This window comes from Rousettus aegyptiacus, unplaced genomic scaffold, assembly GCF_014176215.1.
Source record: "Rousettus aegyptiacus isolate mRouAeg1 unplaced genomic scaffold, mRouAeg1.p scaffold_m13_p_4, whole genome shotgun sequence".
NCBI classification, from domain to species: Eukaryota; Metazoa; Chordata; class Mammalia; order Chiroptera; family Pteropodidae; genus Rousettus; species Rousettus aegyptiacus.
In genome coordinates this window covers 136,159,306-136,184,645 of record NW_023416307.1, presented here as the reverse complement: position 1 = coordinate 136,184,645, position 25,340 = coordinate 136,159,306, and the positions used below count along the sequence as shown (strand labels likewise).

The following is a 25,340-nucleotide window of genomic DNA, read 5'->3' as shown; positions in this document are numbered from 1 at the left end:
CTCCACAATTTTTAGCATATTATAATGTAGGATGCCTGCTCCACTTTTAAGCATTAGTCACATGTCAGAAAAGAAGAAGATTGTAGGGCAAAAGCTTCACAAGTTTTTTTATATTCCACCCTCTTTTTCTCTCCTTACATATAACTGTTTCCCCAAACACTTTTTTGCAGATTTCCACTTACATCTTATTCATCAGAATATATTATTCCTAAGGGTGTCATATGATATCCTTAACTTCAAGTGAGGCTGTTAGTGCAGTTTAAGTTTCCTAGTGTAAGCACAGGAATTAAGGAGGGATTGGAAATAAATTTTGAGTTACCCAATATATAGTTTAGGCCACAAATTTCTGTGATCTTGCATATTATTTATACTTAAATAAGTGAATTAGAATTTAAAGCATCATCTACTACATGGGAATAGCAGGGAATGAATCTTCAATATAGTATGATTCCATAGGTTGGAAAAGAATGTAGATATATATGTTTATATCAATGAAAGAGAGCAGGAGCATAAATGCTTCAAAATTATAGGCAATAAAACCCACCATTTATTTGGTTTTAGAAAGTTTCTTCAGTTTATATTTGCATAGGATGAATCTTACTTGCTCAGAATGAGTCAGAGCGCACCTTCTATAAGACATTTGTAACATTTTTTTTTAACAAATGTCTCAATTACATAGTGCTTGAAGATAATAGCTGTCCTGGATCATCTACTATATTCTAGCTGCCTTGTATATACTGTCAGTTAACCCATGCTACATTAATTCTCGAGGTAAGTATTATTATTTTTGAAGTAGAGACATTATCATCATCTATTTTAGAGATGAGGAGACTGAGGCTCAGAGTTTTTTGAATACTTTAGTCTTAGTAAATGAGAGAGTAAGGATATGAACTAAGTTTGGTTTCATCCCAGAGTTCAGTTATCCAATTATGTTTCATGCTCTTCCTCACACAGAAGGATCACATTATAGTGTGTTATCAAAAGTTGTGCACTAGATATGGAAAATAATATGGAGATTCCTCAAAAAATTTTTTTAAAAAAACTACCTTAACTCAGTAATTCCACTTCTGGGTATTTATCTGAAATACATAACATTAATTTGAAAAGATATGCATTCCTATGTTCACTGAAGCAGTATTTACGATAGCCAAGATATGAAAGCAACCAAAGTGCCCATCAACAGACAGTAGGATAAAGAAATTGTGGTACATATTTATAATAGAACATTACTTGGCCATAAAAAATGAAATCTTATTATTTATGACAACGTGAAGGGAACTACGGGATATTATGTTAAGTCAAATAAGTCAGACAGAGAGAGACAAATAACATGATTTCACTTATATGTGAAATCTAAAGAACAAAATAAACAAAACAGAAACAGACTCATAGATACAGAGAACAAATTGATGGATACCAGATGTGAGGAGGATTGGGAAGCTGGGTAAAAAAGGTGAAGGGATTAAGAAGTACAAATCGGTAGTTACAAAATAGTCATGGGAATGTAAAGTACAGCATAGGGAATATAGTCAATAATATTGTAGTAACTATGCATGGTGTTAGGTGGATTCTAGAATTATCAGGAGATCATTTTGTAAGTTACATAAATATCTAACCGCTGTGCTATACATCTATAACTAATATAAAATATTACATGTCAATTGTAATTGAAAAAAACTTTTAAGTGATGCACTTTGGTATAATTTGCATATTTTCTTTCTATTCAAGACATTGACCAATCCTAAATAAACCATATTCCCTCAGGCTGATTCAAGGTTGACCTTCCTTCCCCAGGGATTCTTGGATCAAAGAGAAAATGGAGAGTGACTAGATTATAAAGGCTTTCTTCAATTAAAAAATAAAGTGCAGGGAGTTGAGATGTCAACTGGACTACCATTAACTCTAATCAATACTGAGTACCCTTGTCAACACAGCAAATCCTTAAGTAGAGGAGATCCTGTCAATAAAGGTGAAAGAAATAGATTGTGCCAGGAACAGAGCTCTAGAGTCTATGTTATTTTTCATTTGCTTCTGGGCGTTTTGGAAATGGCTTCTATTAAAAGCGCTCTTGATAACAGTGATGCCAACCCTCAGGAGAGTGATTATTTACACTGCCAGTTTCCTCCCCCTTTCCACACTCCTCCTAAGTTTGGTATTTATGAAGTGAGAGAGGATAAGGAACGAGTGAGTGGCCATGCCTGTTTCAGTTCATATCCTTTCTTTATCAGCCTTGAAACCACAGAAAATTTCCAATTAATTAACACTATATGGAAAAGTAAGAAAAAAAATTTCTTTCTTTATACAAAAATTTATGGTCGGACTACAACAAGACTATACTCTCCAAAACAATCAAGGCTAAAATAAGTAGAAAAAATTGGAAGAAAAAAAACTAGCATTATTGAGAAACATTTTTTGCTAGATACTTTATATACATCATTACTAAAAATTTCCACAGCAATATTGTAAAGCGTGTATTATTTTTATTATTTTTACGGATGATGAAACTAAAGTTCAAGTTCAGTAGTATAGTTATGCATTGCTTAACAACAGGGACATATTCTGAGAAATGTGTTGTTAGGTGATTTTGTTACTGTGCGAACATTACACTTACACAAACCTAGATGGTGTAGCCTACTACACACTCAGGCTATATGGTATAACCTAATGTTCCTAGGCTACAAATTATACAGCAAATTACTATACTGAACACTGTTGGCGACTGTAATGTATTATGTTGTGACATTACGATGGCTACATCACAAGGCAATAGGAATTTTTCAGCTTTATTAAAATCTATAGGATAACCATTGTATATGCGGTCTGTCATTGATCAAAATGTTGCTATGCAGGGCATGACGACATGTAAGGAGTACATCCATCTGGTGCCATGACATGTATTGTGCCATTTGGCCACATTACCTTTCAAAAATTTCCTTTGACTTGCCTAGATACACTAGCTTTTGATTCAACTATGACCATGTTCTGTCTCTCCAGATATTTTAAGATGCTCAGATCAAGGCCAACTTGAATCAGTGAAAGGTACTCTAGATTTAGGTCTGGAGAGAAAGATTCTGTGTTTGGGTAAAACTAAAACCAAAAGCCCCAAATCTATAGAATCTCTAACAAAGTATAAGTTTATTCTCTCTCAAAATAATAGTCGAGAAATAGATGAGAACATAAAAGGCAAGAACTTCTGCTAGACTTGGTGTCCAGACACTCAGGTTTCTTTAATCACCACTATAACTTAGGGTCTTGCCCTCCTCCTCACAATTATAGCTGGCTCATCTGCACCATGTATTGAGATCAGTTCATAGAAATTATAAAAAGGGCCATCTGCTTCCTTTTTAAAGAAGTGATGAGCAAGTTGCATGTATTACTTATACTCAAAATTCACTGGCCAAAATTTATTTGAATGACTAAAACAAGCCTCAACAAGTCTTTAGCTGGGTGGCTATGGGCATTGCAAAGATTCATTGAGATTTGTATTGCTGAAAATAATACCAAAGAAGCAAATAAACAAAAACCGATGAATAAACACTAAGGAACAAAAAGTACTTTCAGACATGTCTCTCTCTTCTTGATTTAGGTGGATTAATCTGGAAATTCTCACACAACATCATCTGCTAATTAGGATGATATTTATATTTTATATTCATGTAACTAAAAATGCTGCTTTTCAAATCCAAATGACTCTGAGCCCTATTTTGAAACCGAAGTTGTGGCGAGGGAATGGTTAGTGGTCAGCAAAGTATCCAGTGGAATACTAGTGTCTTTAATTAATATTAATACTAAGGTTCTCTAGGCACTTGTTATAATTACATAACATCCCTTCCCAATCACAGCTAGTGTGTGACCTAGCCGAATAAAGAAGCAAAAGGAGCCTGACTGGCTCTGCTTTTCACCAATCTCCCTAAAGCTGCTCTCCTGCAGAGAGGCTGCAGATTATGAAGGAATTTTAAACAGCTCTCTCTCCCCCAAAGGAGTGATTGAAGAGTTTCTGAAAGAGACCCTGGCACAAAGCAGGTTGGCAAGTCATGCCATATCTAGGGGTATGCCAGTAACTTCACGGAGCTGACTCTTCAGTTTGTAAACATTCCTCTTTGTGAACTCACAGTCTAAACAAAATAATAAGGAGCTAAACATTGAGGAAGTACCAGAATCTGACGAAAAACCTCATTGCATATGGTAATTTTCTTGCCCAAGAAGTTTCAGTATGGTAGCGAAATGGAGTGCAGAGATTGTAGAAAGTTAAACTTTACAAATAATAAATCTAACCTTCTAAAGAGCCCCTTGCTGATGCTGCGAAATTCAGCCTCTCAAGTCTATTAGGTAGGCTGTAAAAGTGACTAATGATCTGTGGCGGTTGAAAGCTTGTACTCTGAACCCCTCAAATTGCGGTTTGAGTCCTCGTGCTGCTACTTCCAAGCCTTTTTCAAAAAGAAAGGAGGTGAGAACCAATTAGGAGACATTCCTTCTTTCGATAAATTTTTGTTTTCTGGTACCTTCTATGTGTTAGATAAAAACCGTACAGAGCCTAAACTGAAGTAGTGGCAGAAGAAATGGAGACTAGAGACCAGACCGATGAGCTATTTGTTATTTTGGAAGTAGAACTGGCACCTTTCTAAGTAAACAGAGCTCTCATCATGTGTCTCCCTCTCCCTGGGATATCGTTAATGGATTTTGCCGCAGACCACCTTCTGCTGCTACCTGTTTTCTACCAGTAATTTTATGTCATGTAGTCACTATAGTAGCCATCAGAATGGGGAGGTTTGAATAAATCTGTATCAACATATTCAGTGTGATGTCTCTGCTTCCCTCACTCCGAGTACACAGATGTTTTTGATTACAAGACTTAAGTAAGAAAAATATAGAAAAACTTCTGAACTGTGGCATGAATAGGGTGTGTAAGAAAGCATGAGATTCAAAATCAAAAGATTGAAAATGATTTTTGGTTTAGTTCTATCATATCAGCATATCAAACTGAATAAGTCTGTTGTCACCGAAATCCTTCATTGATCAAATGGTGATGGTAATGGCTGTGTTGCCCACTCATAGAAATTTCTAAAAGACATGAACTCGAAATACTTTATGTCAAAATGTTTTGCAGAGACTTTATGTCAAAATGTTTTGCAGAGACTTCTCCTGGGGAAGAGAACTTAGGATCTCTCAACTTTCTTAGTGTATGTTTTATGCCCATAAACTCAGATAAAAATTAATACTGAGAGCAGCCTAGGAATATGACTGCAAATCTGAGGAACAATCCAAGCATCTTTAAATGATATTATGTGGGTTTGTGTCTGTGTGTGTATATATACATAAATAGATAGGTAGGTAGGTAGGTAGGTAGATAGTCTGGCTCAGTCACTGCTCTGCTTCTCATAATGTATAATAGGAAGCTATGAGAAACAGAAATACCAAAATATTGTGGATGTGGAGTAGTTATTTTAATTGGTTATTTCCTGTGAAGTTTTCGGTGTTGATTGAATGGTTGCAAGACCTTAAATGCTATAAGGTCTGAACTTTAAAAAATTAGGTAAAGTTTTGCCTATAATGATTTCAACTTCAGTATCTAAAAAAGAAGATCAGAGCAAGTCAGCCAACTCTCTTCTGCTGCTAATATTTTAAAAGTGTTGGTGTCTCCTTCATATAATATTTCTCAGGTCTATATAAGAAATAAATATCCTCGTATCTAACACTGGAGAATCTTGATAATATAAGAGGTGGTTCTTGGACATAAATGTGCTTTTAAATAATCTGAACAGGTTTTTATTTCTCTTCTTTTTTTAAATTCTAATTCCTAAATTCCACCACCACCATCACCACCACCACCACTACCACCACCCCCACCCGCAGCTACTGCCCTTTCTATTCTGCTTTGTAAGATCTGGGCAAGGGCCTAGGAATCTGCATACTAACACCTGCCCCCTATTAGTTGTGGATGTGCCAGACGATCCACGGCTATACACTATATCATCTATGGCTACTACCAGCATAAGTGACCTCAGTCATCACATAAGACAATCCCCCAGAGTTTGGAGACGAATAAACTGAGGACAAGAAAGCTTGAATGAGCTGCCTTATCTCACAGTTAGCACAGAAATCAGCAGTCAGGGGTAGATTTCCTCCATTCTTCTGGAGATTTTGGAAGATCACATTTAAAAACGCGCGCGCGCGCGTGTGTGTGTGTGTGTGTACACACACACATATATATATGTTTTTAAATGTGATCTATTCAGCACTTAGCATTATATAAACCCCTTAGGGCCCTTGACCTGAGGCAAAGCTAAGCTTGCCATATTTTCTGTAGAATCATAAATGGCTCTGTCACAAGGCCATAAAACCACCAGTCCTGTTGAACAGTAATAAGACTTCGCTGCTTCGGCAATTCACTGGAGACTTGAGGGCTATGCAGTTGCACTTCTGCACCCATTTTACTTCAGTATAGCAGAAATTTAAGCTGAGCCACCCTCTCTAAAATAGTGACATGCCATGCAGCACTGTTTGGGAATAAAAATGTTTATGGCATATCCAAATAGTCCAGTTACAGATCCTAAAAGATAACCTCTTTCTAAGGTCTGAGTCTTAACAATTGCTCATGATGAAAGATATTTCCTTGGGGAAAAAGAAAAAGCAAAACCTTGCTCTCACTCTCTCATCCCGATTAATATTCTAACACACTTATCTTTTATCTTTGAGAATAAAATACAATATTTTGTATAATATTGATGACTATTTCCTTCTCACCCAAAAAAACACCTCTTTCTAGTTTAATGTATTTAACAATTGATAGAATAGAGTTTTCAATTACTTTAGAATAAAAAAATTCATCTATTGACAGTTGTTCAATCATTGACTTTATAAAACCATATAATTCATGGCACGATGAATTTGCCCAGTATTGAAAATCAATTCATATAATAATAATGATGATGATGATAGTAAATATTTATTCAGAAAATATTGGTGAAGCATTCATTTATTCAATAAATACTTATAGCACCTACAAAGAATTTACTATATTATAGGCATAGAACTAGGTGCTCGGGATGAAAGAGTGAATGATATAGATGTGATCCTTTCTCTGTGGCACTCACTGGCAACTGGAGAAGAAAAATGTTTTTAAAAAACTCGATTGTAATTGTGATAAGTGCCATAAGAGAAAAGTAAGAGTGTTAAGAGAAATATAGAGAACCCCAACTATCTTTGGGGTAGAAGAGCTGTTTTTTAAAAAGGTGATATTTAGACTGTAATGTTAATTATGAATAAGAATGTACATATGTGTGTGGAAAGGAGCATTGAGGCGGCATAGGGAAGAAGAGCAAATTAAGAATATAGGATATCAAAAATGAAACCTGGTACCTTTAAGATCAAAGAAATGAGTTGATGTGGATGACCTTAATATACAAGGAGTAGAATGATAGAAGATGAGTTTGAAAGTGTAGGCAGGGGCTAGAATAAAGTAGGCAAAATTTTGAAGTTCATGATTCAATTACCTATTGCTATAAAACATATCATCCCAAAATTAGTGGCTTAAAGCCATCGCTAGTTTATTTGCTCAGTATTTGAGGCTGGGCTCAGTCGAAGTAGTATTTTCTCTTGGACTCACCTGATGTCACTCATTTTTCTGCAGTCTTAATTGCAGCCTGATGGTCTGAGATGGCTCCACTCACATATCTGGTGGTTGGTGCTGGCTGTTAGTAATTTCATGTGTTTCCAGCAGGCAAGGATAGGCTGCTTCACATGTTACCAAATATTTTCAAGAGAGCAAGAGCAAAAGCTTCAAGGCCTCTTGAAGTCGAGGCGGGAAGTTCCATGATGTTAATCTAGCTATATTCTATTAGTCAATGTAGTTAAAAGGTAACCCTAAATTTGAGGAGAGAAAAATAGACTCTCTCTCTCTTGATGGATGGAGCAATTAATTCGCATATGCAAGGGTATGGGAACGGAGATTGGAGGAATTGCTGTGGTCATCTTAGCAAACAATTTACTCCATCTATGTTAAGGATTTTGGTTGGGATTTAAGTATAATGAAAAGTCACAAGAAGGAACAAAAATAAATAAGAAATTAGCCTTCATTAGATATATAATATACACACTATATTAATAACCTTTTGCAGTTAGTTAGCACTTCTCAATTTACAAAACTTTTTTTGTGTGTATATAATATCTCATGTGAATTGCTTTAAAAGCATATATTTTTGTATTATATAATTCTGATTCTAGTGGAGTTATTCTATAACTTTAGAAGTTATAAATAGCTAATAGTAATGCAAAATAATTTTGTCTATAAATATGCGATTGAATTCTGTCTGGTTGAGGGAGAACCCTCTCCCCACAGTCCTCCACTCCACATGGTAAAACTAGTTTGCCTCCATTTGTTCATTTGTTTCAATATTCCTGACCTATAAATGTGTCTAGCCTTTGGATTCTCCTTTGAACAAATTATAACATCTGACTGGTACCTGGTTGATGAATTAAATAAAAGCTTTAACACATTTTGATTTTAATATCTGTATGATAGTCATGATTTTATTCTTTTATAAAACTGGTCTTTTAAAAAGATGTTTGATTGCAAACTTGGCATAACAAGTAAAAATTATATATTATTAAAATTACTTTTAAAAATGTATTTAATCATCCTTAAAATACAATTGTCTAAAATTTTCATTCCAGAAATTTCATTCCAGAATTTAAACTTTTCTTTACAACTTGTTGGATCTTCCTGTTTATTGTCTTTGATTTTAGTTCTGTAAATACAGAGCATTGAACACAATTTTATGTACATAATTATAAAGATAATATTAATTCCTCTCTTTGTTGGCTTATATTTCTCTATAAATCTAATTTTATAAGTTCTTCAAAGATCTACTCAAGCTAGAAAACATGGGGTTGCTTGCTTGTTCGGGTTTTATTTATATATATATATATAGCAGAAAACCCCTTAAAATCATTCATATGCACTTTTTTCTATATCTATATCTATCTATCTATCTATCTATCTATCTATCTATCTATCTATCTATCTATCTAGATAGCAGAAAACCCCTTAAAATCATTCATATGCACTTTCCAAAGATTGCCTTGCAAGTATTATCTGATTCAGCCTTAATTGTTCTCACACTGTGAGAAGTCAGGAAAAATGAAACTAAGAGCATCATTTTGCCTCTCTCATACTAATCCCCAGGCATAAGTCCATGCCTGGAATCATCACCTGTGTTATTATTTATTTTTAATTTCTTTTATATTCACACTCTAGTTCTCTCTTCTTAGCACATAGATTTTAATTTAAAACAAACTACTATGATTTGACTCCTCTACGAACAAAAATGATGGTTTTTGAGACACTCTGGAGATGCTTTCCAAATGGTTGGAGTTAGAAAGCAGAGGGGGCTGGAATGGGGAGTGGAGGCAGAGACAGGACTTTTCAGGTGTCCATTTAGAAACCAGAAGAAAATTATTTTGGAAGCATCAACCACAAGGACATAGTATTCAGAAAGCTAACCGAACCACACATTACAGGAAGGAAACATCGTCAGTGTTAATTTGACAAGAAAAAAGGTTGACTTATGTTGGTGAAGGACATTGATTTCAGAACAAGCACTCAGTAGGGAATATCTTGACTTACTCAACCTTTGGAAGACTTAACCATTCATCATAAAGTCAATGTGAATTTTTCTGTAGCTCGGCATTTTGCCAACTAACTTTCAAGTTGAGAGATTCTACATTACCACCAAAACACCATAGACTGGACCTCTGAGTAATTGCTTCAGCTCATTAGAATCCTCTTCCAAAATATAAACCTATCCTTTTGACAACCAAAAATTCTATACTTATAAAGTTGATAGTGATAATGTGCAGATAAGGTTGCCTGATATTTCAAGTTAAGAAATCGAATTAGACAAAGTTATAGAGAAAGGGAGTTTGACTAATTATGTTTGCTTGTTATTGGAATTTTCTGGCTGATTTATTTCCCTTTTGTGTTATTTCTGGGATTTTTTCTTTTAAATTGAATTATTTAAATACTGAATTGTGGCAATAAACAGGTGACATCATCTGGGAGCTGAGCTTGTTCAATTTCAGACACAAAGAGTCACTACCAGTTTTTGTAAAGCAGATCTGAATTGCTAATCAGCCCCAGAGTCTCAAATGGAATTTGGATTAATTTTTTCATTAGCAAGATAAGTGCAGGTGAGTCTACCCTATATGGTCTTAACGCAGTTCAAACCAAGGGAATGCTTTCTCTGCTTTAGGTAAGAAATGATGCAGACTCATAAAGTCTGGAAGTTTTAGTAAACAAACAAACAAATAAACAAACTAATGTCTCTGTGTGTATAATGCAAAATAAATACTATATATAGTCTCCTAATAATATAGTAAAGTAAATCTAGCACAAGTTGTCTTTGTTTATTAACTTAAAATTATTGGTGCACATGATGCAAGACAAGATGGTCAACATTTATTTTTTGAAATGACAAAAAACCTCTGGCTAACAATGGCATATTAAACACAACACTATTGCCACTATCTTCTGAAATTTCTCTAAGATTTTAGTAAAAGAATAGGAGAGGCGACAATAGTAAATTAGAATTGACAAGCAAACTTTGGAAAAAGAAAATAGATGAGTGAGGATAACTGACTTTAGTATGAAGTTTCTCAAACATTGCTGGCCATTAAAATCACCTTTTAAATATTAAATTAAGGTATAACAGAAATAGGTTGTAAGCTACTGAATAAAATAAGAATTCATGAGCACTCATTCCCTACAAGGGACGTCAGAGACTCTGACCTTGGAGATATGGCAGATGTGACTATGGTACTCAGCACCACGATTTAGTGGATAGGAATATGGCATTTTAGATTAGACAAATCAAGCTTTGAGTCTCTTTCTGGCCTTTTAGAGTTATGTGCCTTTGGCAAGTTACTTCAATTCTGCAAGCCTCAGTTTCTTTATGGGTTAAATTTAGAACTCTATCACAGGATTGTAATGAGAATTAAATAATTGTATGTTTGCAAATATTTGGCATATTTCTGGCCCAGAGTTATCATTTGATAAAGGCTAGTATTTCAATATATTTCAATTAAATACATGTTTATTTTCTTTGATGGCATATTCTTTATCACCAGAACAGTTATAAAAAATGATGTGGCTACATTAGAAAATAATTAAGATCGGTATTATATAATTTATTTCGACTTAAATAAAAGTAAAGGATAAAATGAATGTTATCAACTTTAGTGAAATTCCTCATGAATGCTGAATTCTTAAACACTTGATGAATCCAATGAGTTCAGAGGGCATTAAAATTATTTAGATAACATGTTCACTGGAGTTATAATATAAAGTCTAACCACACATTGGGAATCAATTAAAAAAAATAGTCTTCATGAAAAATATTTTAAAATGTAATACAATTTGCAAAAGTGCACATGCAACTTTTCCCACAAACGGAGCCATTAAAAACACTTCTGTTAGTCAAAGATTGGGGTCTCATTTTTAGGAACACAACTAGAGGTAGGTATTCTTTCTGTCTCACATGTTATAAAATGTAATTCTTACATTGTTCCTTTGTTCCAGAGGTTATACCTGCAATAAGAAAATAAAAGTATCCCTGTTTTCTGTTTTCAATTTTTAGAAATGAGCCTGCCCTCTTGATCTATATTGACCTTCCCATCATTACAGAGTGCAGTCACCAGATGGTCCTCTTTCTCATCTGACTCATTTTTATTGGCCCACGGGAAAAGAGTGAAATGATGGCACAGTCCAAAGACAGCATTCCACTTATCACTACAACAGCAGTGTGCTTCACTCCTGAAATTTATTCACAGTAAAAACTCTGACACTTGGTCTCTCAAGGCCAAAATTATATCAGATATGGAAAATGGAAGGATAAGAAGCTCTTCTATAACACTCTGGAGGCTGGCTCGGTTTCAGGGTACTCCTTGGACACGCTACTACCACTATGAATTTTGAATTAGGAACACTGTCTCCCTACCAGACGCCAGGCAGAATTTTTCAAATCTCTGAGGCAAAACAAAACAGAAAAGAGCCACATAAAAGTGCAACTAAAATGATACATTTTAGTTACAAAACACCCAGCCTGCTTGTGCAGCAGTTGCTTTGATCATATATCCATTAGTGAGAGGACAAAACTTTGAGAATCAATTCTCTTCGGAGGCTCTCATTAGACCCTACATATTCTTCTTAAGGTTTACCTTTATTAATACTTATTAATATTAATTAATTTGAAGCCAAGATATGATATGATAGAGCATTTTAACTGGAAAAAAGGTCTTAAAGATAGCTTCCATTGAATATATATGTAGCCCATGATTTAGTCTTCAAATATGACTAGAATTATATAATCCAAAAAAAAAAAAAAACATTTTCTCCCTTTTTCTAGACTATGAGATTTCTTTTCCCTGCCCTATTCTCTCTTTTGTATCTTATTGGGACTTCAACTACATATTAGAGTATCTCATACTGTCCCACAGTGTCCTATTTTTTTCCACTCTTTTTCCCCGATGTTTGTTTGGATATGTTCTATTGACCTGTTTTTCAAGTTCACTGATCCTCTTTAGTCCATCTGCTGTTAGCCTCATCTGATGAATTCTTTACTTTTTAATCTTTCTTTTCAATTCTAGCATTTTTATTTCATTCTTTTGTATAGTTTGTATATCTCTAGAAAAACACTTCATGTCTTTATTTACATTGTCTATCTTTTCCAGTAGATTCTTAGAGCATTTTTGTCAGAGTTATGTTAAAGTTACTTTCTGATAATTATAATATCTGGACTATTTCTGTATATACTTCTATTTACTGCTTCCTCTCACGACTATAGGCTGTATATTTTGCTTTTTAGTATGTCTCATAGTTGATTTTATGCTATGACATTTTCATAAAATAACATTAGAGACTAAAGTGAGTGATATTCACCTCAAGAAAGGGGCATACCCTTTCTTCTATCAGGCTGCCAGCATGGGCGGCTGAACTGATCTTAACTGCAGTTAAGCTGGATATGGTTTTTGTTGCAGCTTTATACACACACACACACACACACACATATGTGTATATATATGCACACGCATATATATGTGTATATTTTATACACACATATATATGTGTGTATTATATATATATATATATATACACACACACACACATTTTTTTTTTTCTTCTACTTTACAATCAGTGTGCCAACTTTGAGGGCCCCATGGAATTCTCTTTGCTCTCCAGTTCTATCTCCAATTTCCTGCAGCTTGGAAAATCTTTCTCAGCCTTCCTGCCCTTTAACTGGCCTTCGGAGTTTGGTTTATCGTTTCTGGTATCAGAGTACTTAGGTGAGGTTTCACTCACTGTCCTTTTAGTTCCAAACTTTAGTGGCGGAAGCCCAGAGTGCTGCCGATGAACTCCTCTCAGCTTTATTTTCATGCTCCAATCTTTCAGAGCATGACTGCCTTGCCCCTGGGAGCCTGCACATTTCAGCAGGGGCCCTCTCAGCCATCCTTCCTGGTCCTTGGTCTTCATTATACTACCTTTGCATTTCATGGAGGCCCATTGGAAACTGTCCGCAGTAGACATATACTTGTTCCAGGTTTGGCTCCTCAGAATTCTAATATTACATACCATGTGGCCAATAAAAGTCTGTTAAAAGTTCAGCTGGTTTATCCTCACTGGTATTATGGCACATACTTCTTTTGCCTATTGCTCTCCCAGTTTTATGAATGACGTGCGCCTTTTCTGTCTTAGGAAGAGCTCATCGCTTTCTGAAATTGAATAGATTTATGTTTCTTTATATATTAAGCTTTCAGATGGGTTTTTAAAATTCTATGATTTTGGTAGCTTATCTTGGTTTTTGTTTTGTTTTGTTTTGTTTTGTTTTGGTTAAAATGAAAGAGTCTTTTGGAACTTTCTACATTATAGACAGCTGAAAAGTCTTCCCTCCTCTTTGATATACTGTCTACACTTGACTTCTAGGATACCATACGATCTCAATTTTGTTTTTATCTTAGTAATTGCTCCTTCTCAGTGTCTGTTGCTGCTTCCTTTCTTCCTTACAATATTTTAAAGTTGGGGTATTTGGGGGCTTGTTTCCGTTGTTCTTCTTGATTTTCTATTTATACTCGCTTCCTAGGTTATCTCTTCTAGTCTTGTAACATTCCATCTATATGCTCACAAATCCCAAATTTACAATTCTAGCCCATATTCTCTCTCATATCTCAGAATTGTACACCCAATTGCCTACTAATACCCACACCTGCATACGTACTGGCTATTTCAAATTCAACATATTCGGAACTGCATTCTTCTATCTTTCTCCTTCCCCTGCAACATCTCACACTCACAGATTTCCTCATCTTAGTTGATGATTGATTACGCCATCCTTGAAAATAATCAGGACAGAACCTTGGCATCAGTCTTGACTGCTCGCTCGCGCTCGCTCTCTCTCTCTCTCTCTCTCTCTCTCTCTGCCTCACATCCAATCCATCAGAAAATTTTGCCTCTACCTTTAAATATACCCATCATCTGAATGATTCTCCCCATCTCTACTGCTACTTCTCTGATCCAAGTCACCACCAATTCATTCGAGAATTATTATGACAATTGCTTTACTGATTTTTCTCTTGCCTTTCCATATAGTCTATTTCCAGGACATTATCCAGAGTGATCTTTCTAAATATGTCAGACTCTGTTGTTTTTCTGCTCAAAACCACAAATAATCCTTTATTTTACTCAGAGTAAAGAGCAAAAAACTTCTAAGACCCTATGAGGATCAACATGATTTGTCCCCTTGTTCTAATTTGGCTCCTTTTACATCTCCCTCCCTTCCTCTCTCTTCTCCAACCATATTGACCTCTTTGCTGTTTGTTGCCACCATTTTAGGCCTTCGTTGAGGCTATTGCCTTTACCTTAAATGCTCTTTCCCAGATGCTTGCCTGGTTAGTTCTCTCTTCTTCAATTCTTTATTTAATATTTCCTTTCTCAGTGACATCTACCCTAAATAGCCTATATAATAATATCTCTTGCATCTACCAGCATTCCTACTCTTTCTTTTCCTGATTTTTAAAAACTTTTTCCATATTGCTTATTGATTTTAACCTATTTCATAATTTTCTTAGTTGTTCATGTTATGAGGTCAGTGGTTCCTGTATATTTTGCTTATCTAATATCTCATGTGTCCAATAGAGTACCAGAGACATAGAAGGTATGCATAAGTATTTCTCATTAATACTTTAAAATATCTTGTATTTTATTAAGAGATTGGGAATTCTGTTAATGTAGATCCATGTATTTTTTAAGCAATTGAATTTGAGTGTAATCATTTCTCTTTATTAAAGAAGATAAAAAGTATTACTGCATAATAAATACTTTAATTATGTTTCCTAAAGGACATATAACATTATGGAGTCTATACGGACTAATTCAGTGAATAAAAATAACTTGGCGTAGTTAGTTTATATTATGTTCTAATGTTTAGATTACATTATGATTTCCCTGATGAAAAGAAATGTGTCAGAGCACTAAAATATGACAACAGAATGGTATAATCTGCCTGAAATATAATTCATCGGAGAGGTAGGATGTGTTTTCAGTCTCCAATACTGTTGAAGGGAAGGGGCACCATTGATCAAAGTCAAGTATCCTCAGCAAATACATGGCCATGGAACAGATGGCTACATCAAAAGTTATCATTATTTGATAATATTAAACATTAACATTATCAATTAACTCTCCTACTAACAGTCAATTTCCATCACTCTATTTCCAGGCTAACCAAGAACCTCCTGAGTTTACTCTGCCTTCCCACCAGGATGTCCAACAACACAGACTATCTGAGCATGCTCACAAACAGCGGTCTAGCCTATGTGGTCATTACTTTTTTCATTACAAAGAGATAAGCCTATTTTTGTTTATAAGTCTATTTCTAAAGAGTCTAGTTTGTGTGACTCTATTAAAAAATTGATCATTTCAAAAGTCACAGTCAAAAGCCAACATGGAGAAGACCCTGTTTCTCAGTTACTTCATGAATAAATGCTTCTCTGTGTGACCTTGAACAAGTAACCTCAACTCTTCGAGCATAAGGGTTATAACTATCAAATGGTGATGATAGGAAAAATAACTTTTCAGGTATGATATGAAAATTAAATGAAACAATGCAATATAAAGCTCTAGCATGACTTGCAGAACTTGAGGGAGTAAGGAAGACCAGTGCTTCTCAAACTTTAATGCATATATAAATCACCTGAGGATCTTGTTGAAATGCACATTCTGATTCAGAAGTTCTGGGGAGAACTAGGGATTCTGCATTTCTAACACACTGTCAGGTGATGTCAGTGCTGCTGGTCCACAGACCACATTCTGAGTGGCAAGGCTCTGGATTACATACCCACTATACCTATCTACTGACCCTAAAAACTTCTACAGCAAATGCAACAACACTAATCTTTTTTACTGTTTAGATTAACATCACAAATATGTCACGAGGGGTGACTGCTTTGAATCTACAGCACCACCTGGCCATTACATCAGATGGACATATGCGCACTGGTGTAATTGTCCTTTTGAGTTTCCCACCCTCCGGTAGTTAACAAGGAACAACTTCCCCATTACTCCCCCCATTAAAAAAAAAAAAGCTGCACTGTATTTACCTCAAGTATAATAGAAAGCATGAAAAAGCTTTATGACCTCAAGAGATTAAAATTCTTTAGAGAAGAGAAAATCTTGCTGAGGGAAGAAAAGAGAAACAGTTAGAAGGACGTGTAATATACAAACACAAAAATGGATGAATAGAGCATGCAGAACTTCAGATTAAGCTTCCTGGTAAAGATGTGAGCCACGTAAGGACAGAAACATTAGCAATTCTACAGAGTCTGTATAGGACTGAGCTCTATAAAGAATTAGAGTAGTAGCACTGAAAATATCAAACAATAAAACATTATCCTTTTCAAGTTTTTTCTTGACAGATAAATTCTCCTCAGTCAGAGCCACCACAATGTATTTTAATCAGAAGCTTATTTGTATATGAATGACAGATAAAATACAGGCAAGCATTTTTTCTTTCTTTGCATAGCTTGTCATTTATTTGAGGGATGGAAACACAATAAAAGAATACTGATTTCCATTAATTTTTTTCTCCTTGCAAGTAAATTTAGGTACAAGTCAGTGAAAAACTCTCTACCTTTCCATTTATTTTTTTTGTTCCTAATTCTCAATCCATTTCTAATAATAACAAAAGAATTCTGCACTACGCAATACTGACAGAAGTACATTTCTTTCCTGAATTAAAGAACATTATGTTGCAAATATTCAACATCTACCTCCTATTAGAAGTCAGAAGAGGCAAATTCCAATTTCAATTACTCAGGGGTCATCCCAACTTACCAAATCAGTAAATAAGGGTCAGTAACTACCCATTGGCACAAGTGGCTCTCACTGATTATTAAAATGGATTTAAACCAAATGTGTGTGTGTGTGTGTGTGTGTGTGTGTGTGTGTGTGTGTGTGTGAATGTGTGGCAAAATTTGCTCAGAAGTTACACAGAACCACCCAGGAACAAATTTAACCTTAAGGAGACTGTCTGCATAATGTTAAAAAGAAAAAAGGAAAATGTTGCACTCTTATTAAAATATCTCTATAAGCAGAAAGATGAAATGCCAGTGAAACTCTAAAGAGTTTTTATCTAAATTTTCACATATTTTGTTTATTTATTTGTTTGTTTGTTTGTTTTGAGAAGGTCAAGTCATTAGCAGGAGACTGCCGTTATAAGTATGTAACCATCAGCCTCCAGTAGAAGATATTATTACGGTCCTTTTAAACTTTGCCTTAACTCTCCTTCCCAATCATCTTTGTTCTCCCCCCACCAATATTGCATAAATTATATTTACTAGATTGTTTATTTTGTTCTGGAGAGTTTCAGCAACAGGTCCTATGGTTGTGAGAAAGATTGCCTCAATGTCTTCCAGGCGGCATGGACACCCCACCCATTCCTGCTGTCACAGGCCAGAACACTCGTCACAGTTTTCTACCCTGAGAGGTTCCTTCAGTAGAGACGGTTACAAAAATGCTTAAGAGATACTTCATATATGTATAAACACAAAAACCCTTATCAAATTTCTTAAAATGAGGTTGTATAGGAGAGTTTTCTCAATCTAGTGAGTTTTCAATTTTTTTTAAGTAATTGGACAATTCCTAGGTCATCTAGTATATTATGAACTCTTTGAGAAATAAAACCAATTGTCAAATGACAGTAGGTAAGATCAAATCACTTGGAAGCAAGAAAACCAAATAGATAACAAAGTAAAGTATTTAATCGGGGCTGGTATCATTTTAGTTTTTGGCTAAAACACTATAATATGTCAGTGAGATGGATTGACAGGGGTCTTAATAGTACTTATTACATTGGATTTTCACAGAGAGAAATTCAGTCTTAGTGACTTAATAATGTTGATAGCATCATCCATCTTAGCTGAAGAAAACAGCTAATCTACTTTAGCACGAAGTTCATTAAAGACCGATTTTTTTCCTGCCCCCTGTGGGAGAAGCAAGGTCTGAGATGAGTCACCTTCAGCTAAGTATTTGTACATCATTCCACAGACAGGTAAAGTGATAGCCTACAAATAAGAAGGCACAAGAACAGAGAAGCCATATACTTTAGAAAACACTACAGAATAGAGAATATTAAAAGGCTACTGACACACTAGTTAGAAACTATGTAATCTAAGAGATAATTAAGTGGTTACTCAAAAAAAAAAAAAAGTGAAGGAAGCATAATAAAAGAGATGAGATATGCTTTTAGAGGAGCTTGTGATGATGCAGTCCAACAAGGTTTTACTAGTATGTTCCATGCATTAGGGTAGCAAATGTCACAAGACAAACCAGTGACTGGAAAGTCTTCAGAGAAGGATAAAAATCTAAATAAAGAAATATCAGAGTTGACAAAAAGTGTGTTTCAAGGAAAACTTTTTCTACTTAGAATACCTAAAAAAGCATCAATATCTGACTATAGCAGGACAGGGGAGGGCAGTCCCAACACCTTGGGAAAAAAACAAGGTATTCTGGATTTTTTTACCAAGATGAGGCAGCCATAAAGGAGACTTTATTAGTTACAAGTTTTAATTCAAGATAGTTATTTTGCACAAGCGGTTCCCATGAGAACCTGTAGAGTGTAAAGGCAAGGAATGTGTTTACATAGTGGTCAAACACCAAAAGACACAGTAGTCAGCTTGCACCTAAACAAAAATGAAAAGGAAAATATATAACTGTGGTAATAGATCTAGAGCAAAGGGCCTGGGTTTGATAATATTTATACCTGTGCAAACCTAGAAAATCTAACTCCCTGAGCCAAACCCATAACAGCATGTTACTGAATACCTTATTCCATGCAAGGCACTGTTTTAAGTGCTCTATATGTAGTATCTCATTTAACTCTCAGAACAATCCCATAAATATCATATAGCATTGCCATTTTAGAGATGGTTAAACTGAGGCTAGGAGAGTTTAATTTATCTCCTCAAAGTCACATCGGTAGTAAGTTTGAATTCAGAAAATACGGCATTATGGCCCAATTGCTAAACTATTTACCTATAGCTGCTTCTTATAAAAATCTGCAAAATGGTGTAATTTAATCATTTTCCATGCACGGCTGCCCCAAATTTGAATATAGTCACATCTGCAAAAGCACTATATAAACTGTAAAGTATAATTTAAATTTAGCTATTGCTAACGTTGTTATTATTTGTATAAATTAAGGACCCCTGAGCACAATCTTATAAGGAAAAGGGCCCTCATACACCTTGAAGGGAATTGTTGTCTCCATTGACTCTTTTCTTATATCCTTCCTACACCCAGCCCATGTAATGGTGGTGATCTCCATGGCAGGCCCACTTTTGATTTGAAATACTAGTAATAATACCTTCAATACTGGGTACCTATTTTGCATTTGGCCTCCTATATATTTTATCTCACTAAATTTTGCCAATGACTCTGTAATGTTGGTATGACCATCTCCATCTTAGAAATAAAGAAATGAGCCCTGAAACTCTGATTTGTCTCAGCATTCACAGTTAAGTAAGTGAAGGAGTTGAGATTCAAACCCAGTGTAGTCTAATTCTAAAATATGCATCCCTTCCATCATTACACGAGAGATGATAGGAAAACAGGGTTCTCTTAGTTATTTAATGTTGCATTAAATAAATAACGACATGCATAAAACAACCATTTTATTATCCTCACAGATTCTATGGGTAAGGAATTTGAACAGGTTTCAATAGGGATGGTTTATCTTCATTACATAATGTCTGAGGCTATGGCTAGGGAAACTAAAAGGAATACAAGTGATGCAATATGGCTAGGTGTTGGAATAATCTGCAGGTACCTAGACTGAGATGACTGGAAAACTGGGCTCATCTGGGTTATTGACTGGATCGCCTACACTTCTCTATTTAGCTTGGGTTACTACAGCATGGCATCTGGGTCACAGGAAGGATCATCCCATGAGAAAGCATCAGAGAATGAGCATTCCAAAAGACCTAAGCAGAAACTAGCTGGCCTTTTAGGACTTAACCTTGGAAGTCACATTGCATCACTTTCACTCTACTTCATCTGTCAAAGCAATTATAAATATGTCTAGATTTAGGGGGAGGAGCCACAAACCCTCCTTTTAAGATGGAGTGACAAAAGGAAATTTCAGAAGAGCATGGGGAATGAGAAACATTACTGTGACCATCTCTGGAAAACTTAATCTGACACCAGTCGTCCTTTCAAGACTTTGAGTCCTTTGAAAAGAACCCCTTCCCCTACTTTCCAAACACTTAGAATCTCTGTGTGTAAAGGCTTTATGTGCTTCTCTTCCTTGACTCAGTACTATCCTTAAAAGCCCAATTCAAGCCTCACCTATCCAACCCACTTCTTGGGAAATTCTCACCAACACTGACATATCCCTGTTTATCCCAGAATTCTCATGTTCTTATTTTGCATTTTGGTACTTAATTATGCTACATTAGCAACTTTATTACATTTTTCATTCTGGTGCTATTTAATGCTCTTTAGAATAAAATATCTTGCCTCTCCTACCAAGATTCAAAATACCTTAGAGAGACAGTGATGAGCCACAATGTTTGGAAGCACAGAATAAGGAGTTTCTCAGTGCTAAGTAAGGACCACCAGTGGACACTCAGAAGGACATTCAATCCCCAAAGCAGGAGCCAATGATATGTATCTGTGAAGACTGTCACACAGAAAATGAAATAAAATCCAGGGATCAAATCAAATGCAGAGAATGTGGACATAGAATGATGTGTAAGACAAGGACTAAAAGACTAGTGGGTTTTGATGCTCCATGAATCATGCAATTCAATGAATTATCTTTGTATTTGGATTTGCTGCTAATGTTGTATAGCTTTTGATTCATTTACTTATCTTTATGAATACAACTATATATGCATAATTTCATTTCAAAACCATATTGTATCTATTTTGGTATCTATTATATTAAAAAAAAAACACCTTAGTGACAGTAATCAAAACAGCATGGTATTGGCAGCAAAACAGACACACGGACCAGTGGAGCAGAATCGAGAGTCCAGAAGTAAACCTGGATTTATATGGGCAAATAATTTTTGACAAAAAAAAAAGCCAAAAATATACAGTGGAGAAAGGAAAATAAATGGTGCTGGGAAAACTGGAAAGCCAACTGCAAAAGAACGAAACTGGACTTTTGTCTATCACACACCAAAATCAACTCAAAATGGATTAAGGACCTGAATATAAGACCTGAAACAATAAAATGTATAGAAAAAAGCATAGGAACTAAACTCAAGGACCTTGGATTTAAAGAGGATTTTATGAATTTGACCTCAAAAGCAAGGGATGTAAAAGCTAAAATAAATGAATGGGACTACATCAAACTAAAAAGCTTCTGCTCAGCAAAAGAAACCATCAACAAGGTAAAGAGACAACCATTCAAAAGGGAAAATATATTTACAACCAATGCCTCTGATAAGGGCCTAATATCCAAAATAAACAAAGAACTCATACGACTCAATAACAACAACAACAACAACAAAAATGATCTAATCAAAAAATGGGCAGAGAACCTAAATAGACACTTCTCCCTAGTGGACATATTAATGTCCAACAAATGTTTGAAGAGATGCTCAACATTGCTAGCTATTAGGGAAATGCAAATCAAAACCACATGACATACCATCTCACACCTGTTAGAATAGCTATAATCAACAGGACAAGCAATAATAAATGCTGGAGAGGGTGTGGAGAAATAGGAACCCTCGTACACTGCTGGTGAGACTGCAAATTGGTACAGCCATTATGGAGGTTCCTCACAAAACTAAGAATTGATCTACCATATGATCCAGATTTACCCTAAAGCCTTGAAAATTCATTTGAAAAGATATTTGCACACTGGTGTTCATAGAAGCAGTATTCACAGTGGCCGGGACATGAAAGCAACCCAAATGTCCTACAATAGATAATTGGCTAAAGAAGCTGTGGTACAATGGAATGTTACTCAGCCGTAAGAAGAGATGAAATATTGCCATTTGCAACAACATGGATGGACCTTGAAATAATCATACTAAGCGAAATAAGCCAGATAGAAAAGGTCGAAAATCACATGATATCACTTATATATGGGATATAAACCTAAAAGCAACAAATGAACAGGACAAACAAACAGAGACTCATGAACATGGACAATGGACTAATGGTTACCAGAGGGTAAGGACAGGGGTGGGGGGAGAGTGGGGGAGGGGAAGGTAGATGGGGAAAAAAATTAAAATAATTTCAATTAAAAATTAAATAAATAAATAAACACTTATATTCTTGATTTTTAATTCCACTGCACACAGCGGTTTTTAAAATTTTATTTGAACTAGTTTTAAGTATATAGTATATCATATAGTCCATAAAACAATCATCCCAATTGCTCCCTCCCTCCCCTGACCCTCCACCTAGCCATCATATTAATGTTAACTGCATTCCCTCTGCCGAGCTCCCCATGCCCATGACCAACTACCAACTACTAATTTGTACTTCTTTAACCCTTCTTTAAATATAGATCTTAACCATAATAAAGAAACTCTGGACTGAATAATGTTATTGGTGGTTTTTAAAGCCTTTGACTAAACGTAGTTAATGTGTTTGCATCTCTATTTTAACATATATAAAAATGCAATAGTGAATCATGTTTCATTTTATTCGAGAAGCACAACTACTGACCTACTGTGTGGAAGATAGCATGCTGTACATATGAGAGATAAGGCATGGGCCTCTTTTCCTTAATGACACTATTGGGAAAGAAATAAGTCATAGACTTGTACATATGCACATGATGACAGAAATGTATAAATGTCATAGAGAGGTACAAATAGATTGCTGGGGATATTCAGAGAGAGAGACTGGTTCTAGGTGGGGGATTGAGAAAGACTCTAAGGAGATGGTATCATTCAAACCAATTATTGAAGGATAAATAATATTTGCACAAGTTGAGATTGACAAAGGACATTTTCTAGGCAAGAAAAGAAAGGCTGATTATATTTAATAAAAGGGACCCAAAGTATTAGGCCTCTAGGGAGCAGTCTAAGAGTTCTCTCCAGTATCACTGAGAATAAAAAAATCTCAGCTTACTGAATTTGTTAGTCTCTATGCTGTTAAATTTTTTACATTTGAGATTTAGTTTTTTCCCTTCATTTAGTCATTTTAAGTGAAATTTCTTTTGATACCCATAGCCTCATCTCAATAAAGAAAATCCTTGCATATCTATGTTTTCCTTGTTCTCTTGAGGATCTGACCAAGACATCTTAGCTTGCAGACTATTTGCCTGACTCAATTTAGAGATACAAATTCAACTTCTTCTGTTTTTAATATGTGTATGAATCAACTGGGAATCTTGTCAAAATGCAAATTCTGAGTTAGTAGAACTAGGGCAGTAAGAGATTCTGCATTTCCCAACAACTCTCAGAGGATACTGATGCTTCTGGTCCATTGGTCACACTTAGAGTATCAAAGATCTAGATTATATGTTACGAAAACAACAACTATGTCAGCCACATTGCCCACACTATGCTCATATGTAGGTTCAGTGACTTTTACATAATAGGTGCTCAATTAATATGTTTTAGAGACTAAATAAGTGAATTAACTAACAACTCTCTTATCACATAGTGCCCTGCTAGCCTGTAAATAAAGCAATTTCCTCAAGTCTCTCATAAGGCAGCAAATGAAGACTAGAAATACATACTTTGGAACTCTCAGGCTCTTTGTTCACCAACCTCAGGTGCTTGCATAAATTCAATAACCAAAACAAACATAAATAGCAAATAACATTCTACCTAAAACAATGGACTTTACAGAGTCTTCAAGGGTATTTTCCTTAACTCAGAAATGACCTATTTCTAGCATTTTTACTTTGTCTCCTTTCCATAACCTCTTAAAGCAGGGGTCTCCAACACCTCCCCCCCCCATCCTGGGCTGCAGAATGAGTGTCCTGTTAGGAACCAGGGCACACAGCAGGAGGCGAGCTGCGGGTATGCAAGCAAAGCTTCATCTGTATTTGCAGCTGCTCCCCAGCACTAGCATCACGAGCTCAGCTCCACCTCAGAACATCAGGCATCAGATTCTCATAGGAGCACTAGCTCCTGGTGCCAAAAAGGTTGGGGACCACTTTCTTAAAGTCTCTCCCAATCTCCCAGCTGGAAACAATGTTTCTTGCTTCTAAATTTTCCTAGGGCTCTCTCTGTACCTATCTTTGGGAAACCATTTGCTACAGACTGAATGTTTGTGTCCCCCCAAAAGTCATATTCTGAAATCCTTATCCTCAATATGATGATATTTGCAGGTGAGGCCTTTGGGAGGTAATTAGGTCATAAGAGTGAGACCCTCATGAATAGGATCAGTGCCCTTATAAAAGAGACCCAGAGAGTTCCCTCTCTACCTTCCACCATATGAAGGTACAGCAAGGAGTCAGCAATCTGCAGCCCAGAAGAGGGCTCACACCAGAACCCAAGCAAGCTGGTGAACTGATCAACGTCTAGCCTCCAGAACTGTAAGAAATAAATTTCTGTTGTGTATAAGCCAGATATTTTATGGTATTTAGTTATAATGATCCTAATGTACAAAGATAGTATTATCATATGATAGCTCTCCTCTTAGCCACTTATCTCACTTGCTAATCTGTAGATTCCTTAAGGAGAAGGTTGACATTGTAACTGAAATTTCAATTTCCACACTCCATCTTCTGTACCCATCAGAAAGCCCCGTGCAGAAACGATGCCAAATAAATAACTATTCTGGGAATGGAGGACAAAATATTGTGATTAACATTTTT

At 35.6% G+C, this 25,340-nt stretch overlaps 1 protein-coding gene and 1 pseudogene across 1 annotated transcript; one reads left to right on the top strand and one right to left on the bottom strand.

Moving 5' to 3' along the window:
* LOC118601741 overlaps positions 1-13,429 on the bottom strand; it is a 76,960-nt pseudogene extending 63,531 nt beyond the window's left edge.
* An 18-nt stretch (positions 13,430-13,447) lies between these two features.
* LOC118601740 (DNA-directed RNA polymerases I, II, and III subunit RPABC4-like) lies at positions 13,448-21,353 on the top strand. The gene is made up of 2 exons (XM_036219675.1): positions 13,448-13,592; positions 21,164-21,353. Exons 1-2 carry the CDS (start codon positions 13,448-13,450, stop codon positions 21,337-21,339), a joined length of 321 nt encoding a protein of 106 aa, XP_036075568.1. The 3' UTR covers positions 21,340-21,353.
* Positions 21,354-25,340: the final 3,987 nt, after the last annotated feature.

Excerpts from the sequence above, each read along its gene's own strand:
- LOC118601740 (XM_036219675.1), top strand. The coding sequence starts at position 13,448 with ATGACTGCCTTGCCCCTGGGAGCCTGCACATTTCAGCAGGGGCCCTCT. Across the intron at positions 13,593-21,163 it reads TAGACATATACTTGTTCCAG|TGGACACTCAGAAGGACATT; the intron begins GTTTGGCTCCTC and ends AAGGACCACCAG.